This window comes from Numenius arquata, chromosome 3 (assembly GCF_964106895.1).
Source record: "Numenius arquata chromosome 3, bNumArq3.hap1.1, whole genome shotgun sequence".
Classification (NCBI taxonomy): Eukaryota; Metazoa; Chordata; class Aves; order Charadriiformes; family Scolopacidae; genus Numenius; species Numenius arquata.
In genome coordinates, this window is record NC_133578.1 from 19,745,616 (window position 1) to 19,773,127 (window position 27,512).

General features: G+C 36.5%; 1 protein-coding gene across 1 annotated transcript in view; it reads right to left on the reverse strand.

The window, feature by feature from the left end:
* The window catches only part of KCNH7 (potassium voltage-gated channel subfamily H member 7), a 240,023-nt gene that overhangs the window by 47,671 nt on the left and 164,840 nt on the right, over positions 1 to 27,512 (reverse strand). The window contains exons 6-7 of the mRNA XM_074146078.1: positions 27,135 to 27,349; positions 6,053 to 6,478 (exon numbers count right to left, since the gene is read on the reverse strand). Of these exons, the coding sequence (XP_074002179.1) occupies positions 6,053 to 6,478; positions 27,135 to 27,349 (641 nt within the window). The remainder of the gene's footprint in view (positions 1 to 6,052; positions 6,479 to 27,134; positions 27,350 to 27,512) is intronic.

Sequence of the window (27,512 nt, forward strand, 5' to 3'; positions counted from 1 at the left end):
AATATGCTGGATATATATACATAATGATTATTTATATTTTCTAAGGCAGAATTTTTCCTGTTGAGAGGCTTTTTAATTATGTTCTGTATAAATAGCTATGATCGACTATTATTTGCACAAACAGCAAAAGCAAAAGTCTTCATGCTTTTCTGCATATTTCAACTGATTGTTCTCTCTGGTCTCAATTTAATAATACTATAAATACAAAAATTTTCTTGCTGAAGCTGTTAGTGTCACTTGTTTGTAAGTTTTATTGCAGTAGGTTCTAGATGAAACTCTGGTTATCTATATATCCATCTGATTTTTCCCTACAACGCACTTGTCTTTGACATGAAAAGCTGATCAATACACTAAAAAGCACATTATTTTAAATGCATATATCTAAACATAATCATCTTAAGCAGCTTTCCTTGTACAGGCACATCATCTCTGTGTGTGCTTTAAGGAGCTGTGCCACTGTAACTATTATTTATTTAAAATCCAACCCAGACTCCTCAGCAGAGTAGAATGACTGAAAATAAACTACCAAAAGAATTGAAAGTAAAAAGTCTGTCTACTCATTATTTTTATCTTTCCAGGTATCAGGGATGCCACTTAACATTTACAATACACAAAAAAAAAAGAGAATGGTTTACTATCAGCCATAATTATTAAGTGTTGAGTCTGCTTAAACAGAAAAAAAGAATTTAAAATTATATTAGTTCCCTATTTTAGAAATTGGAAAGTTAACTATCTTACTCTGTTGCTTTCCTGAGGCTGACAAAATAAGGCTCAAAGAGGAGCATTCAGATAGTGCTGCATGTGGTATTTGGATTATTACCTTTTCTCCTTTCTAGACTCGGTTTGATATCAAGGTATTTTAAATCTGGGTGAGCACACATGGAGCTCTCTTTGGAGCTTATGTTGCTTAATAAAAAGACTATTCAATACAATTATTCGTAGGGGATCTTATTTGAAGAATCTCTAGATAACAAAACAGAGCTATTTCATTAAAAAGATAACCCTTATGACTGAAAAAATTCTGTTAAATGAAAAATGCTCAATTCTAACAGTTTTACATTTGCTTCTTCTTGCTAAACTATCAAAAAGGGATCATTGGGGAAATATTACAGTTAGTAATGTAGGAAGCAAAGCTGCAGTAAGTAGCAGCTTAGAAAAAGTGACTGACATATTCAATATCATGAATGAGAGAGAGAAGTCACAATGGCATGGTGAACTTGTCATAATCTGTATAGTTTCATTGCTGCTTAGCTAAAAAACCTAGTTTTTCCAGATAGTGAAACTGTTCAATTACTAGGTTTTGAGGGAACGAATAATTGATTTACGTGTATTTGCAATACTGAAAAGTCATTACGTTGTCCAATAATTTCTGTTTCAAGTTCCACATTTTTGTATTTGTGTCCTCACCTGCCAGAATGCACTTGTTTGCTACTAATCTGTAATATTATCTTATGTTAAAATTATCCTTTTAGCATCACTTTAGCACCTGGCACTTTACTCTTAAGGACATCTGTAATGGGGAAGGTGGAAGAATGATGTTCAGGGTCAAACATCTCAAAGGAAAGTCTCCTGGAGAGCAGCACAACAGAACTGCAGCCACTCCAGCCAGTAAGTCAGCTTTAGCAGGGACACAACTTCAATGCCACTATGCAAACACATGGGGAAAAAACAAGAGGAGTTAGAGATGTGCGCACGCTTCCAGAGCTATGCTCTCATTGACATCATAGAGTATGGAGGGATGGCTTCTATGACTGGTGTGTTGGAATGGAAGGATACAGGCTCTTTAGGAAGGACAGGCAGGGGAGATGAGGAGGAGGTGTTGCCCTCTATGTCAATGACCAACTGGAGTGCATGGAGCTCCACCTGGGGATGGATGAAGAGCTGACCTTGAGTTTATGGGTCAAGATTAAAGGAAATGCAGGGAGAGGTGACATTCTAGTGGGAGTCTCCTACAGGCCACTTGAGCAGGAAGACCAAGCAGATGAGGCACTCTATAGACAGATAGGAGTGGACTCATGTTCACAGGCCCTGGTCCTCATGGGGGACTTCAACCACCCCAGTATCTGTTGGAGGAACACCACAGCAGGGCACAAGCAATCTAGGAAGTTCTTGGAATACATTGATGACAACTTCCTTCTCCAGGTGGTAGAGGAGCCAACAGGGAGAGGAGCTATGCTGGAGCTTGTCCTCACCAACAAGGAGGGGCGAGTGGGGAATGTCAAGCTCAAGGGTAGCCTTGGCTGCAGTGATCTTGAAATGGTAGAGTTCAAGATCCTTAGGGCAGCAAAGAGGGGTGCACAGCAAGCTTGCCACCCTGGACTTCGGGAGAGCGGACTATGGCCTATTGAGGGATCTGCTTGATAGGGTTCCATGGGATAAAGCACTGGAAGGGAGAGGGGCCCCAGGGAAGCTTGTTACTATTAAAGGATCATCTCCTCCAAAGGTTAGGAGTGATGCATTCTAAGAATGAAGAAGTCAGGCAAAAAAGCCAGGAGGCCTGCATGGATGAACAAGGAGATCCTGGGCCCACTCAAAAGCAAAAAGGAGGCCTACAGAGTCAGGAAGCAAGGACAGGTTGCCTGTGAGGAATACAGAGAAATTGTCCAAGCAGCCAGGGACCAGGTTAGGCAAGCTAAAGCCCAGATAGAACCAAATCTGGCCAGGGACATTGAGGGCAACAAGAACAACTTCTATAAGTGTGTCGGTGATGAAGACTAGGGAAGACGTGGGCCCTCTCTGGACACCTGGTCAATGACATTTTCATCTCAGTCTTCACTGGCAAGGGCTCTAACCACACTGCCCAAGTCACAGAAGGCAAAGGCAGAGACTATGAGAATGAAGAACCACCCACTGCAGGTGAAGAGACCATCTAAGGAACCTGAAGGTACACAAGTCCATGAGACCTGATGAAACCCATCCGCAGATCCTGAGGGAATTGGTGGATGAAGTTGCAAAGCTGCTTTCCATTATATTTAAAAGTTATGACAGTCTGGTGAAGTCCCCAGTGACTGGAAAAGGGGAAACATAACCTCCATTTTCAAAAAGGGAAAAAAGGAAGACCTGGGGAACTACAGGCCAGTCAGTCTCACCTTTGTGCCTGGCAAGATCATGGAACAGATCCTCCTGGAAACTCTGCCAAGACACATGGAAAAGGAGGAGGTGACTGGTAACAACCAACACAGCTTCACCAAGGGCAAGTCATGCCTGAAAAATTTGGTGGCCTTCTATGACGGGGCTACGATGTTGGTGGATAAGGGGAGAGCAACTGATCTACCTGGACTTATGCAAAGCAAAACACTGTCCCACACAACATCCTTGTCTCTAAATTGGACAGACACAGATTTGATGGATGGACCACCTGGTGGGTAAGGAACTGGCTGGACAGTCGCATTTGAAGAGTTGTGGTCAATGGCTGTCCAAGTGGAAACGAGTGATGAGTGCTGTTCCTCAGGGGTCAGTATTGGAACCCATGCTGCTGTTTAACATCTTTGTTAGCAACACGGACAGTGGGATTGAGTGCATCCTCAGCAAGTTTACTGATGACACCAAGCTGTATGGTGTGGTCGACACACCAGAGGGAAGTGAAGCCATCCAGTGGGACCTTCACAGGCTTGAGAGGTGGGCCCGTGCAAACCTCATGGACATGGACCTGTTAGAGAGAGTCCAGAGGAGGGCCAGGAAGATGATCAGAGGGTTGAAGCACCTCTCCTATGAAGACAGGCTGAGAGAGTTGGGGTTGTTCAGCCTGGAGAAGAGAAGGCTCCAGGGAGCGTCCTTCCAATACATAAAGGGGGCCTACAGGAAAGATGGGGAGGGACTGTTTACAAGGGCATGTAGTGATAGTACAAGAGGTAATGGCTTCAAAGTGGAAGACGGTAGATTTAGAGTAGACATCAGGAAGAAATTTTTCAGTATGAGGGTGGTGGGACACTGAAACAGGTTGCCCAGAGAAGTTGTGGATGCCCTGTCCCTGGAAGTGTTCAGGACCAGTTTGGATGGGGCTTTGAGCAACTTGACATAGTGGGAAGTGTCCCTGCCCATGGCAGGGGGGTTGGAACTAGATGATCTTTAAGGTCCCTTCCAACATAAACTATTCTATGATTCTATGATAAATCCAAAGAGCACTGCTTCAATAAACTTTGGAATTGGTCCCTGTTGTAATTCTTGCTGTTCCATGCTTCCAGTCACTGGACATAATTTTTGGCAGTGATGAGTGGTCAGTGATCAGAAAGGGTTGCAGACCACACCTGAATGGGAATGATGTGGTCCAAGGTAGAAGTAATGTCATTGTCAGAATATTGTTTTTCCTGTGCCTGTGCTATCAAAACCACAGAAAAACATCTGCAGAAAGACTGGGACCTACCACGGATAATGAATGCAAAAAGTTATCAAAGTTTCTCTTAAATCTCTGACCTGTTTAGTCATCTTCTGAATAGAAAAGTTATTTTTTGGTAAGAGAACTGTTATGATACTCTCTCTCTTCTCATTGCATTCCCTTAACAAAGATTTATTTCTGCTGCATGCTATTACCTACATGTTTCTCCAGATTTCATGGTTACCTAGAGTGTGTACACTTATGTTCAAATTAGTAGGAATACCACTATTGATTAGGAATGTTACTATTGATTTCTATGACTGCTGCATTAGACCACAATATAATAAAGATTTTTCAGAAGCACGGGAGACAGGAAAACATTCTCATTATTTAAAATTTAAGAAAATGAATTTAAGAAAAGCATGACTGATATTCATCCTTCTTCTGAAATTTTAAAGACTGAATATTCTGACAAGACTGTCAAGGTGCATGTAGGTATGTGCCAGTTGTTTTATACTGACCCTTAAAGGCATACTTAATTAAGTTTATATGTAATTTGGGAGGATAGCTAGGGTATGCTCATAATTCATATCAGGCTATTGGGGTGGACATAAAAATATTTGCTGTCACAGCAAATGACTTTCATAAAAAGGAATTATTTTTAAAATGAAAAGGTTTTTGCATTCACTGTATGGTGACATGGAGGCATATACAGTCAGATCAGTAAATTTTCATGCTAAAGTTGCTGATTAACTTGTAGTCTTCACCTTTATCTTCTCAATTAATGAGATGCACATATGGTCAACAAAACTGTCTGTTTCCCTTATGTCAATATGTGCAAAACACTATTTTTAAGAAATGGATTTCTGTCCTTTGAAAAGTGAATGGATCATATTTTGCTTGGTTTGCTGCTTTTTTTAAAAAAACTGCTGTATTCTATGCATCACAAAAAAACCCCATTTCTGTACTTGTCAATTGACTTTTCATTAAAAAATATATTGTAACTTTAGTTCTTCTTAAATTAAATAAAAGTCTCTGGGAGGAGGCAGAACTGGGTCAGGCATCCAGAACATAGCGTATGTTTTATACTTCTTTGGGCAATTTTTGTATACATATATTAAACACTTTTTAAACCTATTATACAGATAGGGTAAGGACATTAGTCATGTCTAATGACATGTCTGGCAAGGTTTACCCCATATAATCTTTTTTTCTTTCTTTTGGTAGTCCATATTCTTGGTAAAATAGACAACAGCCTAATCTTTTCATTAACTGGTATAGTTTACATTACAACTAATCCGTTTTACACTGACTAAACGTGATCTAAAGATTTTGAACAGAGAAAATTTATTTTAATGCTTTAATGCCAACACAATACTTATATGCATTATGAGCGGTTTTTACAAAGCAAGCAGCAAATCAAAGGAGCAGTTCTTAAATAAAAGCATTTGAACAAATCCTTCATACTTGATATATTTCAGTATTTGTAAAGACATTATAAAATATGTTATAATTGAAAAATACTAGTTGAATTGTTCAACTTATTCTCCTGCCAATGAAAGCTAATATTCTACATTATTCTACTAAGGAAGATTTAATTTTAGTTTAACTTTAAAAAATGGGGCAGAACTAATATGCAGCCTATTAACTGACAAGCAAAAAATATATTAAGATATACATATTACTGTAGTAAAGTCAAAACTTAAGATTTAAGATTTCTTATTCATTTAAGCTTACCTCTTCAGAGCCAGAGCCAAAAATCAGCAGGTCAAAAGGTATGGCAGCAACCATGTCAATTAGGAACCAGCCTTTGAAGTAGTGAATTGCTATTTTTGCTGGGTCACTTACCACTTCTTCATTCTGGTTTACATATGTTGTTCTGAAGTTTATTAGAATGTCAATGATAAACATAATATCCACAATTAAGTCTACAACATTCAGTGGGCTGCAAGAATATCCACACTCTCTCCTCTTCCGTTCCTCACTATCATTCAGAAGGAAGGCAGCAGAGTAAGGGGTGAATATGGCGGTGTATATTACCAGCAACAAAATGAGCCAGTCCCAGACGGCTTTGAAAGGACTATAGTGCAATATAGTAAACTTGTTGATGCGAGGTGTCTGGAGTTTATATTCTGGTAGAACATCAGCCCCTAAGGATAGAACCTAGAATAAGAAATATACCATGTCAATAATCAGGCAGTGAATCTATTCCTACCTTCAGTACACTTAGCAAATACAGGACAAACTTAAAAAGTACTTCACTGTAGTTTTGAGGATTAAGCTTCAATTACTTATGATTTGGCAACCTAAACTTCTGTGAAGTTCAGGATATCTGACAGGTCCAATAAATTCATTGACAATTTTACACAGTAAGTTGATTCTTGTCCCTGTAGCAACCATTAAATGGTATATCTGGTCCATAAAATGGGCATAATTAAGTATGTCATCAAATTAATTTATCCACCACATGGTAACCTTGCTAGCCTGTTCATGGTCAGTGAACAACTTTCTTGCAGTGACAAGTGTTTTTCTCCCAAAGCAAATCTATTATCACCGGCTTAAATTAATTACAAAAGAGTCTACTCTCATTAGAAAACATGTAGGCAATCAGAAATAAAACAGTTAGAGAAAGATCTGTGAGTGTCTGTCCTGGTTTGAGGTAAAACAGAACCAATTTTCAGTAATTTTATTTTTCAGTTAAGCCTCTTCTAACTAACTCTCTGAAATTAACAGCATATTTTTCAGACAGTGTCTGCTTCTAGCAGATAAGGTCTGATGTTTATAGCTAATACTAAGGAATGGTATGTGAAGAGACTCTTGTTTACACTTTATAACCAAGGTCAGCTCACTTTGTTACATACCAAGTTGAAAGGTTTGAAACAGACAAGTGAAAGGGGGTCACATCTTGACAGTTATCTCCACTTTGAGTTTTGTGGTGTGGAAAACTTCCATGCATGGACAAATTTCACTGAGGCTATAGTTCTAGTACACATAAAGGTATGACAAAGAATGGTACCACAGAAGTATTGCCTTTTGCTTCACTTCTACTTTTGTCAATGCCTAAAGCTTGTTATCATTCCTTGAAAAGTATGGATTTGTTATCTGTTGGTGTTATCTAAGTTGGATTTCAGTTTTATTTGGAAGGGATTATGTTTGCAAGCACCGCTTGATTTGCTGGCTCTAGAAGCTGAAATGTTTGCTTTGTTGCAAAGAACAAGCATAGTGTAAGCACCCGATAAAACAAATTTCCTTTGGCTGCTCCCCCAGTCTGACAGAACTCTGACAGGAAGGAACAAAACCTTTAAGGATAACAAGGTAAATTAGGTTTTTGTCCCTATTCAATGCTTGGTCTAGTTATAGAGACTGTCAGCAATGACATTAATTATCGTCTTCTGTGCTGCAAGTGCTCTCCAAATCCTATAGGACTCAGATCACCACTTCATTTTACACAGACAAATGAACAAACATCAGATGGTGACAACCTTCAGCTACTACCCATTTGGGCAAGTTACATATTCAAGAAATCTTATACCAATTTTCCACAAGTTACTTCTGCTTATTTCTTATCCCCCTGCTAATTAAAAACAATGCTGTTTAGAAAAGCAGATCTTTCAAAAGTCATTAAAGTGAATAATTATACTGAAATGACATGATAACTGGAAGGAGAAATACCTTGTCAGCAACATCGTCGACTTTTATTTGCTTTTTGTTTGGAAGTTAGTAGTTTGGGATTTGAGATTTCAGCTTGTTCAAGATTGAGGAATTTCATGCTCCTCAAACATAATTTTATAAGATTATAAGGGTCAGCACACTCTTTTCTGTTTAACTTTCCAGCAGCAAGTGTTGTATAAACCTTAGATCTTATCCTTAGTAATCTAAGTGGCACTTCTTATTCAGTGAAGTTCTACTCTAAAAATGTTGTGAGAACACCAGGTTTAATAACCACTCTTCTTCTTTGAACTGTGAAGAAAGAAACCATTAAGTGATCCAAAAGATTATATGGTACCTTCAAGCAATCATTAAGCACCGTGCTGAGGTGATGGCAGAGGCTGTTCATCTTTTTTTTTATATTGTAACTAGGACTTTCACTTAACTAATGGTGCTAGCTATTTTTTTAATGCATTAAACACACTAGCTGACAGCAACTTGAAGCACAGGCATTACTTAGTCTCTTAAACAGTCTTAATACTTTCAGACCCCCACCTGGTGAGTTGAAAAGAATGTTTTCCTACTTATTTGAGAGCAGTGTGAGTATATGTGGCAAGGGAACTGCTATTTATAAAATTTATATCAGTGTTCTCCTGCTGGATTTTCAGACAATGAAGGAAATGGATTAGACAACAAGAACAATAAAGCTTACTTCACATGTTTCTTGCAATTGCTTGAAATTCCAACCAGTGTGCTTCACTTCAAAGCAACACATAACATAAACTGGACTTATTTCCCTGAAATCTGGCTCCTATTGTAATTTTAGTTACATTTATTCCTAGGTTGGTTTAAACTGAGTTAGGTGAAACTGAAGAGTCAAAAACCAAACCCACCAACTGGGCAAAATGAGGGAACAGCAGTATAAAAGTGACCATAACAGACATCGATCCAACTTTTTAATGCTAGTTTCTTAGACACACACAACAGAAGAGGTTGACTGGTGGTTGTCAGTTTCATATTCATAATGTGATATAGGACTTTACATTTCTGCATCGCTTACTCCCATGCAATGGGAATTGAAAACAAACACTCATTATGTAACTGTTTTTGTTTGCTAGATCAAGAGAAAGAAGATGAATTTGGTTTCTCAAATGAAAAAAAATAGCAGTTGCACATACATAAAAAAGAGAAAACACATTATTGGGTTTCATGTTGGCAGTTTCAATAGAGACTGATTGAATATGAGGTGAATTTATCTTTTTGTTGTGTGACATCGGTTCAAGGCTTGGGTACTGGTGTTGGCCAATCTTGGCTAGATGGAACACTTCAGTGTACTTAGCAATCCCCTCAAAAGACCTTTACTATTTCCATTTGCTTAAAATAGACGTTGACAAATTCACTGTTATTGAAATGTTATTAACTTATCTCTTCTGGACACTGAAACTTTCCTTATGGTTTGGACTGTAAAATGGTGACATGAAATTAAATGTTTTTACGAGGAAGGAACAGCACTGGGACAAGACTGAAATATTGCAGTCTCTGCAAAATGTCTCTGAACTTTGGGACGTGACATGATGAGAAAGTCGAGCTTCTTTGCATCTTACGAAAGAGAAGACTATAATGCTAAGTAGCAAAAGTCATACTAGCTGCAATGGGTTTTCTCTGCAAAAAATGTAGGGGTATTCAACTTTGATGAAATACCATCTCACATCGGTATTACTGGTGAAAGCAGGAATGTATTTATAACTGGTGTGTTTCACAAGCAGTATTGGGTGATAAGATTTATTCTATTTATAATGACAAAATGTCAGTTAAATAAACTATATTGCATTTTGTCTTTTATTAAAGAACCCTGATCTAAAATTCAACTTGTTTATCCCATTCAGTGTTAATCCAGAGCTGCTGCTATTTAGAAGAGTCTTCATTCAAACACATTTTTTGACTCTGAGAATCTTGCTTCAGGTGTTTCACACAGATAGGGCTGGTGAACATCTGCTCTTTTTAGGTTCATGTGTTCACTTTCTAAGATCACAAGTTCAAGGTGGCACTTATTATAGAAGGGCTGCAATCAGATATCCAGAAAAATATGGAGTGAGATCAAAGTAACTGTTGTAAATTCACAGGGTTTTCGACAGATTGATCTTTCTGAAGTGTTTGATAGCTTTTAGTTTCTCAAAGATAACAGGAGTTCACTGAAATGGAAAGAAAAGATATTTCAGAAGAATGAAAGTTTATTACTGGCTGCTGTTCTATTAAGCAAAAGGGGAAAAGAAGTGTATGTACCAGAGTTACTACCAAGTGACAAATAAATAAATAAATAAATAAATAAGATTCAGTAAACTTTTATCACTTTAAACTGGGATACACTGTCTGTGGTGTTATCTTATTTTTGATAGCTCTAACATCTTTCCCCTCAAGAAAATCTGCTTGGTACTGGGTAACATTTCTGCCCTGTGTTGTGTTCAAAAGACCTTGTTTTATATAGTGTTTCTTAGTGAGGAAGGAGCCAAACTGGGTTGATGTGCTTTACAGCCCATTGGCTGTATGCATTACTGGATAACTGGTTTGTGCAGGGAACTCTTGTTATGGGCTCTGCAGCACCACATGCAGCAACAACGTTTGACACTTCTTGAAGAAACACAAAAATTCTTCCCTCTACAATTATTTTATAAAATAGAATATGTAGGCAAAATGCTAGGCAAGAGGTTGAAAGATCTGGGACTTATACTCTGGTCTCTGCCATTGAACTTCTCAGTGATGTTTAGCAAGTTGATATTTAACCTCTCTAACCTCTGTCAAGTAGAGAGAATAATATTTACCTACTAAACTGAAAGCATCCTGCAAAGAATAATGAGTGGACAGCATTCATAGAAGCTGTTACGCAACAGCAATGAGTTACCATTGGTGTTACTCCTCTAAATTTAGTTGATTCTTTTTAAGATTAATTCACAAAAAGATTTGTCCTCTTCTCCTTTTAATTTCGAATTTATAACTTAATGGGGACACTTGCCAGTTTATTTTTATTTCCTGCAAAGAAAACACTTTATTTTTGTTATCTATTATGCAAACTGTACAGTTTCAAGAGACTCTGAGAGACCCATATTGCAATGTATCACATGTATATTCATAAATTTTATGAGGCATTTTCAATCTAAATTTATTAAAGAATGCAAATGCATACAGTAAACCCCAAAGAACTAGAAACAAAGAAAGAGAATAGTGTATTAATAAATCATAACAGAAATAATAAGTGATAAACTGTCTGTTATGAATACCATCATGAATTCTTAAATAAATACTTCTGTCAAACCACTGCATGGATTTACAATATGGTTTCCTAGCTATTCTAGCAGTGCACGAGAGAAAGTGTGGGGTAGGGTTATTATATGCTCGACCATGGCTCTTCAAGCAACCGCAGAGCTACATAAAGCACATAAACATGAAGAACAAACAGAAAGCATGCCTGATGCTTTCAAGAAGCATTGAATTAATTCTGTGAACATATTGTGATTGCATGGACCAAATGCAAGTTATTCAGAAAGCATTTGAGTAACCTGGTCTAGTGGAAGGTGCCCCTGCCCATGGCGGGGTGTGTGTGTTGGAACCAGATGATCTTTAAGGTCCCTTCCAACCCAAACCATTCGATGATTCTATGACCTTTTTCACTTTTGCTAAGAATTCACCATATTTTTGCGCCATATATTTCCAAACAGAAAACAGATACATGATTAATGTACACTCACACAAACAATAGGCAGCATATTCACAATCTAGATAAAACCTTCCATCATGGACAGAACTAATGCCCATCCAGGGAATTTGAACAAAGAGCAATGTTTACAGGTGGCAAAATAAGAGTTACACAGGGTTGAGGGAAACCAAACGGTTGTAAGGTAGACGGATACCAAGTATATCTATGCAAAAGCTGGATGTGGAAGTTTGATGGGTGCAAAGCTTAATAAGTTAGTTTTTCAGAAAGGTTCTTTCCTATGTCTGATGACAAAGTGTGTCTCATATGAACTGTATATTTAAATGATGTAATCATATTCAGTACTCAGTACTCTTCTGCCACTGCTGCCTTTGCCACAGATGAATTAAAGTTTGTACTAACAAGGTTAGCTCTTGCATAGCGCCTTTCATGCTAAAAGAATTTCATAAACATTTAATAAAGCTCAAACTATATATGTATATTCCCAAATTACTTGGAGACTTCTAAAAAAACCATTTATCTCACCCATAAAACGTCTTGTGTAAAACTATGGAAGATGCCACCAGTCCACTCATTGAAATACAATGTTAAAATGATTTATTTCTAGAAAATACTGTATGACATGAAAAAATATTATTTTGTCAATATGTTGCTGGGCTCAGTTCAATGCTATGCAAACAGCCCTGACAGATGAATGGATGGCCCCTCCTGCATCTTTAAACAAGGGAAGCTGTAGCAAATCTAGCAAAATGTCAGCTCCTGGTATGCTGAAAGTCTTGAATATCTTTATTATGAGTGGAGATTGAAGAAACTTCAAAATTTCTCATTGTATAAAGTGTGTTCAGCAGCCAAGATATGAAATTCACATGAAAATGTAAACCAGATGATAATGGAAACAGGGATTATAGACCCTACTGTAGCCGATCAACAATAAGGGAAAGAATTTGGAAGAACTTTTGACTTTTTATATCTTTTAATCCAAATACATTTCGAAGTTGAAACAGAAAGCCAAAATCATTCATACTTGTTACCTGAGTGTAACAGTGGAAAGTGACTACGTTAATGAAATGTAAAGCAAGTTTTGTTCTCTCAAGGAACATAAGTAAGTGGTGAAATGAGAACATTTATACTCTTCTCATTTTTATAGGAAGTTTCCATAGATTATTAGGCTAGGTTAATCTCAGTGACCTCTAATTAATTTCACAAAAAGTGAAAAGCTATTTGGATTAATTTTTTTTTGCAGCAGCATTTTTAACTCTGTACAAGTTTATTGTTGGTGACTAGGAAATCAAGGAAAGCAGCGTCTCCTAAATTAGAGGAAAGCTATGTTACTATTCCTGTTTGCTCTCTGGTGCAGCTCATGGTGCAGAATGAACACTGCCAATATTATCCAACCCCCCTGAGATCCTGAGTATGATCTCTTCCTTTTAATAGGTAGTTTGAACTAATTTTCAGATCTTTATTAGCAAGATCAACAACAGTATTGAACATGAAAAACTGGGAAAACAAAAGAAATGAGAAACATGAAGCAGACACAGAAGCTAAAGCCATATTCCTGTAATAATTTACCCTTTTTATCATGACCATAGACCTTAAATCCGAATGATAACACAGCTCATAAAATGAAGCAGTATTACTTCAGCTTTAAAAGAGGATGTGATTTTGCATTGGAGATTTTATTAGCTTTGTGGAACTCTTCTCTTGATGTAACCTCCCCTGGCCCTTTTTTCTCCTGTGTATTAGTTCTACTGAAGCTACAGAGCTGTAACTAGCAAGGACATCTCTTCCCTTTTCTTCTCTATTCATATCATTACTGTGAGACCCCTACAGACTGGACCTCCTAAAGAGATCTCTGAATCTAAAAAGACCTAAAAATAATTATTACACAAGTATTACTGAGCAAACAGAAATTAAATCAACATTTGCTCCCTGATGGTAGGCATTACCTAATTTCCCAGAAGGTTATAATGGTCTTTCATTTTTCAGACATCTTGATGATTGTCTTCCTTGATGCTGACATGAACAACTAATAAGATTAACACCAGTACCAAAAGAAAGCTGAAACACTTTTGATTTAGTGCGCCCTACAAACACATTACATACTGATTTCACACATCAGCATTAAAAGGCATTTTTAAATGTGAAAGATATTTTTACATGTTTTTCAAAGTATAGCTATTAAAGAACATCTTCTTAACCAAGAAATACTAATGGTGGGGAATGTTAATACTTGGCTTCTTGTTTTACTCTTCTGTCTGTATAAAGTGCTTTAAAATTATGTACTATGACAATTTGTATATAATGCTGGTACTTAACTTTGTCTATCAGACAGTTTGAAGTATACCCATGAGGTCTTATAACACGGTGTTTTAATGGCCTTCGCATTTTTTAGATTAAGCTTTTGTTAAAGAAAATCTGCTGCTGTGTGAAAATATGACTTGCCCTTGGCTGTCCTATATGTTTCCCATTTGGGACTTCAGATACAAGAGGATATAAACCTTTCTAATCTAAACAATGGGCTCAACATTTCTTTGTTTGCAGGGTTAGAAATAGCACAATAGATTTTTTTTTTTTTTTTGGACTATGCCCACATATTCACCAAGTGTAATTCTAGGTAGGCATTGAAACAGCACTTTTGTTATTAATGGCTGAACCTGAAAAACTCAAAGCTTATCTAGGCATATTGTAATAATTTTTGTTTCAGAAGCCAATCTGCCACCAAATAAGGCTTTTTTGAGTTAGTTGAAGACAGACTTTGTGGTATTCTCAACCTAACTGAAATGCAGAAACACTGGAAAGGTTTTTGGATATTCAGTAAATTAATATTCTGGAGGAGCTGCAATTTGGTAGGCAATGAAAAAAATGGGTATTTTTAAAGTGGTATGTGGAATCTATTTTACTTAGAGTTAAGTAATTCTTATAATAAATGTCCAAAAAATTTCAGTGAAAAGGAACGTTAATGCTGTTTGGTGGTGTTAAAATTTAAGAAAAAGAAAAATTCTAACTGAGACCTAGACATAACCTCTTAATCTATTGCCATAAAATGTGCTAATTTGATACTGGAAAATCCACAAGGAATAGCGATAGACATTGATTTTTAAAAGGGCTTGTGCACCTATGAGCGTAACACTGCTGCTGTGACTGTTCAAGCTACATTTGTTGAATTGTTCTATCTCTGCCTTAGGTAGTTTAGTTACAATTCCATCTTTGAGGATTTTGATATGGATTGACTAGTACAGGTGAATCCACATACTTGCTTTCTGGTGCTCTGATTCCTCTTTAATCTCCTGCACTGTAATGTGTTCAATTTGTGTAGCTGAAGTTACAAGCCTTTTCAGATGGAAAGACTGTGATCTCAGCTCTACCTCAAAACACCTGTTTCAAATTGAATGTTTCCTCCAAGAGAGGAGAGAAAGGCTGTTTTCCAGCCTTTGTTGGGAGGGCTTGTGGAAACAACACTGAGCAAGAAATATGCTGCCAACAGGTTTTTACTGTTTCTTTGCTGTCCCTCGGGCTGAAGTTTTAAATTTTAAGTCTTCTGTATCTTCAGTGTTAATGGCACCATGATAGAAAGTTGTGTTTGAGCTGGAAATGTAAGGTCTTCTAGAAGACATTTTAAAAAAATGATACAAATATATGAATTAGAGTGTATAATTGTAAAAGGGAGTAGGTATATAAGGATCAGCCTGAACACAAGAAAAGCTTTTACTTGATCTTTCTCTTTCTTTGTATCGTCAATTTTTATTTTAGTATTTTTAGAATTAAAAATTATCTCTCTGTGTATCTTTCTCCTCTGCTCTCCATATTTTCTATGCAGGACTGTCATTATACTCATGAAAGTAGTGTTTAGATAAGCAATAATAATATTTTACATCATGTCATCTAAAACATGAGATGAAACAGAGAACACATTTAAGAACTGATCCCTGTGTGGCTGAAACCCACACTCACACAGTATATATATCCATTAGTGACATGTATCACTAGCATACAGTGATTGGGTTGATGTCTTGAAATTATAGCAGCTGTACTGAACAATTACTGGACTCTCACTAGTGCCTGCGTTTACTATATAAATGTAATGATAACCACGACCACTGAAATCTCCAGAAATGTAATAGTACATCAGAGAGCTCAACCAATATCAGAACAGAAAGCAAAAGGTAGGCCTTATTATCAAGTAATTTGACCTTCCATGTGAAGAGAATAACAAAACTGTTCTTGTTCTTAAAGATTTGCAAAGATTCCTCAAGAAATGTCGTCCAATTAATCTCCGTTTTATAAGGTGGCATCCTTCCTCAGTGATGATGAAAACTTTCAAATCCAACTCAGATTTGAGAGGACTGAGACTTCCTGGGAGTGCTGAGAGCATTACAGGACTGAGGCCATGAGGTGCCATATTTTCATAAGACTATCAAATAATTAGGTAAATCTGTTCAACTAAAGGTATTTAAATACACAGTAACACAAAATCTTCAAATTGTTAAGGAAAGTTATGTATGCCATGAGATTAAAGCAGTAGAACAGCTGCCTTCTCATATTTGTTCAGTAAAATTGTGCAGGTTTCATGGAAAATATAGTTCTGTGGATGTTAGCGTTAAAAAAATTACTTCACCAAACTTGAATACATGCAATAATTTAGAAAACTCACTATCTCTAACCTATAATTTATTTTCCCATGAAGATAGATAACAAAAGAGAGAAAGTATTTTTATAGTTCATTTTCCACCCATTATTTTCCATGAAAAAATTAAGAAATGGCCTATAGATCTTAAACCTCAGGAGCCTCTTCCTGCCAGTCAGTATGTAATTACTTTCATATTAGTGGGTAATGCATCATCAGAGCAACAGTTAGAAGCATACCGATCTACTGAGTGTGCTTTATTGAAGTTTAAATCTTAAATTAGTGATATGCAGAATATTGAAGAAGGAGATACTAACAACTGAATATTTTTAGCAAATGTTAATGCCATAATATGTATTAAAAGTTGCGTAACCCTTTTCTTTAAAATTCACTATGAGGTGTTATTACAGAAAACAGAAAATGATATCCTTCAAAATGCTCGGGAGTTTGTGAGTTATTTGTTGCTCTTCTGGCAACACTAAGCTGGTGACAAGCATTTATATGTCTGACAACAAAAGAGCAAGGGTGACATTTGTAATAAGGACTTAAATAACTGCAGTGGGTTTTAGTCACCTAAAAGATATTTTCTATCATTTGTTCGTAGCATGACAACAAAACAAAGTAGATTTTGTGCTTGTTGATGTTATCTTGTCTTCCTCACAATATTTATGAAAACTATATCTTTCATTATTATCCATTCAGACTGGTTTGCTAGCTGCCAAACATTTTGATGCAGCTAAATAAGAGCATAAAAGCTGTAAGAAAGTATGAAGTGCATGGAGTGAAAATAAAGCAGCTACATCCATAGTGTGGTTCTATGATTACAGTACTTACTGATGTAACTGTCAGGAGTAAAGGAGAAAAGACCCTTATGCATACATTCATATTTAGGTTTAACCTTCAGTTTCATGGTATTTTTTTTCCTTAATCAGCAAAATAAGCGAACTTTAGTTTCTAGAGAATTTGCATTTTGTAATTAGACGCCTTAGTGTTTAAAAAGGCGTGAACTGCAATTCGAACTTCTCTGGTAGCTGGTGAAAAGCTTCATTTAGAAATGTCCATCTCCCCAGTAGCTCTCCAGTGATTATACCTAATGAGCATATGTAAACACAGTTCACTTAAAGGAAACTTTTAGTCTCAGCGTTCTGCCTAGGTGTCTCTCTTCACACCACTTGTAGGAAACTTTAGTGCTTTACCCAACCTTCTACAACATTTGGTCAGTAACATTCCAACCAAAAAGCCATTTGGCAAGGGAAGCTGGAACAGAGTGCATACACATGTACACAAAATGTGATGATACAAATCACATTTCACTAGCAAAACCAACCTAGAAAAGCGTGATCCAGATTTCTAGAGCTATTCATTCAATTCATACTGGTTAGTCAGAGAAAAAGGGTGGAGTGGTGACCATGGAGAACTGAGCAAACAATTTGCCTTTCCTCAGTCAGTAGCTGGATCTTACATTAGACATTTTTCTTTCTTTTTTTCCAATGTAAAAACATATTTTACTTTTGGGGAATTGTGGCAAGATGTGGTAGGAACTTCATGACGATTCCTCAATGGATACTCTGGTACTCTAACAAAAATGTTGAGATAGCACAGTATCAGTGAGCCAAAAATAACTCCTTGAGAATCTCTACCTCACCTGTGTTATGATAAATGAAGCTCATGCTCAGGAGAGAACAAGACCTTTTATTTATGGATTTAACCAGTGAGATACGGCAATCTTTTTGGTACTATGGGTGATCACATGTATGATTCCAGGCATCAAAAGCTTAATCCAGTGGAAAAAATGCCTAGGAAAGAAGCCTGACTGTAAACTTTAATGTTCTTAATGTTCTTTGTTTTCTAGATATATTGACTAATTTATCACACTGCATAAACTGCAGAATGGGTCATTCACTACTGCAGTTTCCTTAGCCTACTTGGTACTATAAGTGTAAAGAAGAGAGAAAATAGTGTAATATATCTGGAAGTTACTATCCTATACAAAATTAATATTCAAACTCTGAAAACCTGGAAGAATGGTGCAGTCTGTGTGTTACCCTAACAAAATTCATCAAAATAAATTAGATAGCCTCTAACAAGTTCTACAGCATGACCATGAGCCGCAGACACTGATTTCTTGCTCACTTCCAAAGTCAGCAACTAACATCATTACAGACTAAGCTGCAGCAAAAAGTGCTACCCTCCTTCAGTTAGTCTTTCATTGTCAACGCACCTACAAACCCAGTAAAACTAAACTTCTCAGACCAGAACAGATTGATACAGATGTGAGACCATACCATGCAGCAGTTCTTTTGTTTCAAAAGAGAATAGGTTGCTTCATAATTAATAGAATTCATTTAGAAAGTGGAACATTTTCAAAGAAGATGGATACTTAGAAAAAAAATGCAAAGCTGTGAGATGAAGAACTTTTCTTCCCACTTAACAAATATTTCTTATTGATTAGTGGTAGTATTCTGAATAGGCTGTCTGAGCTGAACATACCTTCTCATGACCACTTCCAAGATATTAAATTAGAAATAGTTACTGCAGTTTTCATATTTAAAAAGATGCAACGACTTAAAGTAAAATTGGCAATTCTTTGCATAAAAAACTTATGCTTGAAAATACACCTAAAATACCTGAAAGACAATTCTATCATGTGCTACAATGAAAGATTTATTCAACTGTCAAAGAAAAACAGATTTATCTAAGATAAATTTAATACAAGGCCACCCTGACATCAGGAAGAAAAAATTCTTTGAGTTCTCTATGTACTATGAATCCCAACTAAATATTCATGCAATTTAGGTACTTTATTTCAGATAGATTTGAATTTAATAGTATATTTCTACATTATAGATGGCCTGAACTAGCCACTTTTAGTAAATATTTTCTAGAGATATTTGTTGTGCTATGTTCATTAATTTTATGCTCATTATCACCTATACCACCCATAAAGCTCAATAAATGCTTTGCAACTACATGTTAGCACACTGATTTGCATGCTATTTCATAAACATATTTGGGATTTGATGACCCTTTGATTTTTGTTGCATACAGCTGGTTCCTAATTTTTCCCTTACAGATAATATACATAATAATATATTATATTGATATTTCAATCTAATTTAAGGACCATTCCTCCTTTTTTTGTGTGTTTGAAAAGCATTATCTTTGAACTATTCTGGGTATGCACTTCTCTATTGATCCTGTTGCCAGTTACAAGCTGAAAGCAGTATCCAAGTTCTAACACACAACAGATAACAGAAGAGGAGACAGAACTCATTTTGCTTCTTAATTTGAAGGGCATTCAGAATTCATCATACAATATACTGTACTGACTGAGCTTAACTCTCTTTGCTTTTTCTTACTGTTTCTAACCCTATGAAAGAAAATTAAAAACCCTAACCATAAAATATTTTCCTCAGCTGCCAATACCTCAAAACCAACCAATCCACATGTTTCTCTCCTACACCCTGCCCAAGCCTTGCTCCTGTTTCTCCTTTATATGCTTAAGGTCACCTGGTTTCTAACCAGTAGCAGAAGATAACTGCTTTATAATTATCATCAGTTATACCTTACTAGCTGCAAATTGCAGGAACTTTCTCCTCTCACATTTAGTTTATTCATCAATCTCTCTCATTAGTGATGTGTGGACACTTAACTATTTCACTGAAAAAGTTAATCTTTCAAATTATCCATCAGTTTTTCACTTTGTGTCATAGCCAGTATTACATTGAAAGGGAAACTCATTACTTGCAAGAGATGAATATTAAATTTCTAACTGAACATACCTGCAATTTTTGTCTGATGAAAATGACTCTTAATAGGGGTGAATATGTAATTTCAGATAAATGCTAAATGTTGCCTGCCCAGCTTATGGCATTTGTGGCTATATCCACCCATGGTACTACAGTGCCTACATGTGAGGTGTCTGGCACTAGAACAGAGTTCAGAATCCAGACCGTTTGAGGGTAAGGGCACTCAGACAAGGAGGGAGTCCTGAGTTTGAGTCCCTGGTGCCCAGGGTTATTTCTGTGGATGTTTTAACAGATGGTCATTTACGTAAGATAAGTAACAGGCAAAATACTCTGGGACTACAACCCAGGACTGCCTCTTTCTAAGTGAGTACCCTAAATGTTAGCTACACGATCAATGTTCCTTGTAAAACACCAGCTCTTTCTGGCTGATGAGATCCACGGCTTTCTGCCCTCTTCCCTCCCTCTTTCTGCACACCAGCTGCTATTGCAGTCTATCGCTGGGTGATTTTCTCTGGGAAAATATATGTTTGACCTAAACATAGAAACCGTTTGCTGAGTTAACATGGTAACCACCTGATTCTGATCTAATTTATGCTGTTTAGAGTGGGAGGTTGGGCTAGATGGCCTCTAGAGGTCTCTTCCACACTGCATTTTTGTGTGGTTTTAAGGTTCTGTGGAAGAGAGGCTGTGACTCCTTTCACGGCTGTTTTAAGGCAATTCTAACTGCATGTGTGAAAGGTATTTTTTCGGGCTGTGCACACCAAGTGGATCAGAGGACTCTGGCAGTTCCCTGGATCTCAGTGAGGCTTGACAGGGGCTAAGCAGGGGCTTGGCTACTTGCAGTTCTAGGTGGGACAGTTCTGGTGGGTGTCCAAAACTCTTGGTTTCAACTGAGCAACCTAGCAACTTCCAAGGTCAGTCCACCATGAAGTGGGAGTTTGGGGGTTTAGAGCTCTAATCTAGAGAAATGAGGTTTGTGTAAACCTGCCTACACCTTGGTTTTGATAAGTTTTACTTGCTTTGTGGGGCATTACTTCTTACACCCTCAACATATTCCTCAATATTTTCAGAACAAACTACAATGCAGTCTGAAAGCCTGTGTCTGCCTATTTTCCCCCATTCATTAACATCAAAAGAATGAAAAACAATCTAGCATTAAAAAAAATTATGTGCTCCATTCCATGTTAGCATCACAGAACAGATCACTGAGTATTTGGTTCAAGGCAAGAACAACAAAGAGACCACACAAAACATTGATTACTTGAAAGTGTAATTCATAGAAGATACTGGATACTTTTTCCCAACTCTGCAAAACTGGGCAATCCCTTTTTCAGAGGAGCAGATCTTGAGGGAAGGACATGAACTAATTAAGGATGCATTCAGGTTACATGTTTCAAAGCAGCTGGGCTTTCCGACTGCTTCATTTCTACCATATGTTGTGAAATCTTCTCAAAACACTGCAGCAATTCAGATGCCTTAGTCTATTCAGCTGTCACAAAGAGAAGAGGCTCTACTGGAAAGAAGGAATATTTTGTCTTTCACAATTGCTGTGAATATTGGCTATTTTATTACTTGATGAAATAGCAAGTAATTCCAGTGAAAATGCTATGTTTTCTTCTGAAACTGATCAAAACAGTGGGCTTTATTTTCTATATATAGTAACTTGCTCTGGTGCAAAAGACCCTACTCTCCAGTTTTGGTGATATCTTTGCACAGGTATAAATGACTACCCTGAGACTGCTGTATTTTTATTGATTTTGCCATCACCATGATGTTCTCTACTTTTCTTCTTTTCACACACAGTGTGTCACACCTTCTAAATGATAATGAAATTACACACATTTATCTTATTTCTATGACTATATCTACAGTAATTAAGAAGCCTAATTCTATAATGACAATAAAAGATGAAATATTATTGCATGAGGATGCTAAATATGATTGTAAACAAAGGGAATAATTCCTGTATAAGTTATGTGAATTGATCATTGAGAACTAGAATAGCAAATAGCAGAAAAAAAGATGATTCTTACTTCAGCAGAAACCAATAATTTAAACTTTCCATACAGTAACTAGGGAATGCTGGCTCTGCTTACCCCCCAAATTCATTATTATGTGTAGCTGTGCTGTGTAATTGGAAGACATATAAAAATTGTTTCCCCTTAATTCAGAATTTTCTGCTTTATGTCAGCTTGCATTCCAAAATGATCAGCCTGTTGTTTGTGTGAGTTATTGCATGATGTTGTAAACAGCGCAGTGTGTCAGACTGCTGAAAATGCATAGATCAATAATTTGGTTTATTTTTAGGTCTTATATTGCCCTTCTTTGTCCTAGATGCTGCTAGTCTTCTTTTAGCCTGAAAACCTGAAGGTCAGCTTGAAGTCATGATCATATAATAGTTCTTTTTATATCAACAGCTGAGTCTGGCCTTGGGGGATATTATTACTTATTTCTTAATCTTTTGGGGCTGACAGAAAAGAGCTTGGCCAGATTACAAAAACATGCAGTGAAACTGCAAGGTCTATCACTTCATATGTGACCTCCCCCTTAACTGAGAGCTCCACTTTCAGAAGAGCTGTGGGTGTTCAGCATGTCTGCAAATCAGGTTACAATCTTCCAATCAATCATGTAACCTGTCAAGGTATATATTTATCATTTGATCAGCAATATAACCAGTTTGGGTATATATATTTCCTACAGGTGGGTGGGTGATGAAACTGTTTTGAAAGGCATTATTTACGAGAAGTTTAAAGATCATAGAGTTTTACCTTTCTGTAAGTCAGTTATTGAGACAAATCATAAACAAATACATATTGGGGCTTCACCCACATGCTGTATCTCAACAGACTGATGAAGTTCAAGGGGATCAATTATCTCTGAATACTAATGATCAGGGGCCACAAAACAGTTTTTCTTAACACAATAAATAGACCAGTAATTTGCAAATTTATTAACTGGGCCAGCTATTGTTTGTTGCCAGTGTTAATTTATGGGTACTCAGGAATTCTCTCTTTTCTTTGAAAATAGGCACAGATACTGACTATTCTAATCTTCGTGCTGCTCTGTGTCTGTTCACAACAAAGTTCACAGTTTGGAGCCATACATTAGTGGGAACTGGATGTGTAAGAAGATTTAAAATAGATCAGTATTTAAAAGATAAAACTGCTTACTATTGCACCTCTACACACTGTAATTTTAAGGCTAGAAGTCCCCTTTATGAATTCATCAAAAATGTTAAGGGACAGATGTCAATTTTTTGCCTCACTGCTTTCTTTAATAAAAGTCTACTTTTTGTGCCTCTGGGAAGACTTGTCTCTTTCTAACAATCAGTGTCAGGACCCCAACTGAACCTGTCAGTGCAGAAGAGGGAAGAAATTGGACTGTCCCCCTGAACAGACTGTCAAAAAAAAAAATGAATAATGAAAAAAAGTAAGTTGAGACTTTTCTAGAGGAGAGTCTAGCTTAATGCCTCTGGAAATTATAATGTGAAACATTAAAAAAAAAAGGTGTAGTGAAGTGGAATAGAAATATAAATTTAATTTTAGTGACAAACATATACATTGGGATATGACAATGCCAATTTGTCAATAAGGGCTATTTGGCAGCTACTATCGGGCTATTCCTTTGAGTAAAAGTCAATATTATGCAGAAACAGGCATCCAGAAAATGTTACACTACTCTGCATTACACAAAGAGTTTTGACCAGCAAAGATACAAGTAAAGGCCAAGAGACTGGACTATCTACTTATTAAAGACCATCACATGTGCAGCACTTCACTGCAAGCTGTATCTTAAGGCAATTTTCATCTCTACATAATGTTGTGAACACTCTTGTTAAGTAGTAAGACAATATTGGAAGGGTCTTTGCAATGGAATTTATAACCCAGCTCTTTTTGAAGAGATTCATTTATTTTTATTACTTGAAAGGTAAGATGCTGAGGATTTTATTTATTTGTTTGTTTATTTATTTATTAAATTCTGTACTGAAATCTTGTTTTCTCCACTGGCCTTTAGAGGTTAATATTTTTCACTCAAAGTAAAAACTTCTGTCCCACGACATCTTCTGTTCCTTCTGAAATTATTTTCTAAACTTTATTCTCCCATCTGCTCCTAATTTATTCCACTAAAATCTTACTGCTAAAGCATCTCACTCCTCTTCAAATGCTTTCTGAAATTGTATAATTTCCTCTAAACACAATGGCCATGACTCCTTTATTTTGTTCATTATTCTTCCTCTACATTGTGAAGGTAGCTATGTGTCTTCCTCTTCTTTTTCACTGTCTTCGTTGTCTGATTTACTTCTCCAGCTTGTGGACAGGATAGAAGTTATACAGCTGCTATCCCTGGAAAGAATAACTTGTTCCTGTGTCCTGTGATGCTGATACTCGGGTTTGATATTATTGATGCATGAGAGAGAATCCAGAGTGCAGTGATCCAACTGTGATACCTTAGTGTAGTGCACAGCAGAGTCTATATCTGTATTTTGAGTTGCACAGTGAGAGGAGGCACAGTAGTGGAAATGTCGGGTTATAGCAGCAGGACCAAATTTCTCAGCAGAGGTGAGGAAAGGAAAGGGAGAGAGATAAACAATAAGGAGTACAAAGAGAGAGATGGATGGATGCTTGAATGGTGCAAAATGGGACTGGAAGTGGCCTTCCATGTCACTAAGCCCTTCAGTCACAGAAAAGCACATTGTATTATCTGTACCTTTACTACATTTCTCAGGCTCTTTCTAGCGCCATTGGAATTCTTGCCCTAACTTCTTTTATTAGAAGACTATTTCAGAATGTCACTACTCTGATTAAGGGTGACCTTTTAACTTACCATGGCCATTTTATACTCATTTGCTCTTTTAATGCTATTGTCCCATAGATTAAATAGGTCATATTGCCCTCTGTACATTTTTGATGCTGTTTCACAGATTTACGTATCAGAGGACTGTGCCAGCATGAGCATATCCTAATTATCTCATCTGATGTTTCTGCCATATTCTACTCTCAACACTGTGCTAAAACCTTCCAAAACCACTTTTGCACTGTTCTGCAGATACAAAAAGGATCTATGGGCCTACAAAAAGTTTTACAAAGAGGTTTATAGGCAGACATGCAGTGGAACCTTCGAAATGCTGATTTTTATAAAACATGGAGATTAGAAACATAAACTGGACTAAAACTAGCCACTTTAATCTTCTAAATGTCTATTTCTAGTCAAATTCATGACTAACTAGCTAACTAGATCTTTGACTACTGAGTTCAGTAGACCTACTACATTTATTTATACCTCCTAGGAATTTCTCCTTGTATCTAATTCTAGAGTTTAGGTTGCAGCAGCAATTAAAACCATTGGTAACTGAATATAATAAGAGAAAGAGGAACAGCTGTGGGGAATTCTTCCCAATTATGATGAATGGTATATTACCAAAGTTTGCTACACAAATTGTACTCTGCACATTGGTTGAGATAGTTCTAGGAAAGGACATAAACCAATGTCAAATTAAATTGGAAGTCTTTTATGAAGTGTAAAGATTTTATAGAGCATTTCATATTCAATTTTGAATTTACTTAGTAACAATGTTCCTGGAAGGTTTAGCTGATCTAAGCCATTTCTATTGGACCTTTTCATAATATCTAAGTTGCTTGGAGAATAAACATAGATTATTTTTTGATTTTTTATTTCTCCCCATCACAGTGTCATTAGTACATAGAAACTTGGCTCTCCGGCACTAACTAGCCAGTCAGAATTTTGAAAAAAACAATCAAGCTTGACTTATGACTACATAACTTATGAAAATTAGTGCTTTTAATGTAATTTGACTTTTTTTCCATATTATCTGTGGAAAGATTTCTATGTATAACTACTATGAATAATTTAAAACATATCAAAATGGATCTGGAAGAGATTTAATCTTTCACAACTGACCAGGGAAGAAAGTACAACGGTTGCAGATTCAAGTTAGCTATCAAAGACAAAATATATGAAAGATAAAAATTCAATTACTTTTAGGCACTAACTGATCTCAAGATAGAACTGATAGAACTTTATTTCTCTAGGAGGGTGTACAATACATTCCTTTTTATATCCGTCAAGGGAGTAGGAACATGGACAATATCTGGCATAGTACCAATCTAGAGAAGCTGCAGTCTGGTCTATGGAAGGCAGGTCAGCAGTAGGTCAAAAGCTACTCTTGTCAAGATCTTCTTTATGAAATATCTATCTGTATTCTAATACCAAGCACTTCTAACCTCTTTCAGTCTGTCAGTGGATGGGCATTTAAAGGCTGACCCACTGCTTAACAAGACTCCAAAAGTAATTTGGGTTACTGTCATGTCATACTGAAAAAATATTTTTTTTTCAGTACGTCACACATTGTTAGCCTGTCCTTGCCAATCTCTGTATGACATTACAACACAAATGTAACAATGATACTGAATTTAGCTGAAAACGTCTGTTGCCTTCAGAGGGCACTGTATCTGTCTTAGAGTGAAGAAATATCCTATCTTCAGTTGTTTTCAGTTTTGTTTCAATTGTATGCTTCATTCCCAAGTATGACAGAATATATCATACATCCAGTCCAAAGGTATCTGCTTTTCATTTAAACAGCCTTTTTGATGTATACATATGAAAAAGATAACCACAGGAAAACACATTATGAAAAGCCAAAGAGCTGGAACAGAAATTACAAAATGTAGCTATGATACTTATACCAGTGGCACAATCACCTACCATTTTTATTATGTTGTGCCTAGCACTAATCAGCAATTCATAAAGCTGAGAAAAAGAAAAAATAATGAAACTAACATTTATGACTGACAGGAAATTAGTGGACTTATTTGGAGCACTTGATGCATACTACAGGTTTTCTCCATTGAAAAATAGAGAGCTGAAAAGTTTTGTTTGTTAGAAATATCATCTAATGTTGCAAACTACCTCGTGCAACTGAATTGGAGGTAAAGCAAGTAATGGTTCAAACCCTTCAAATTGTCTTGGAGATATCCAAATAATTAATGACAAGAGTAACAATCTATTGAATACACTGATAACTGGTTCCACAAAACTGAAAAAGAACTAAAATACTGGGTATTACCTTACCTGGGTAACCTTCTCTGTTACATTGTGCGTTCGGTCTTTCACCTTAGGTGCAATAATTGCTTTCTCCGAAGCAGGAGGAGATGAAGATTTTTTTTCACTTTTGATATCTGAAAAGTTCAGTGTGAGTTGAGGAATTTTGTTGATTGTACTGTATTTGTTGAGATTTGAATCCGATGTGGATCCTAGCAGACTTGACTTGATATGATTAAAAGGCCCTGAAAAATCAGAACACGTATTTAGTATTTGAAAAATGTAGAAAAAAACATTAATGTTTAAGTGGGGTATGTAAAAGGGTAGTTAAAAACCATTTTTCACTATGCTACTTGTTAATAGTAAAAATTGTCTACATTTAAAAATTAACTCTATTGCTAATGAGAA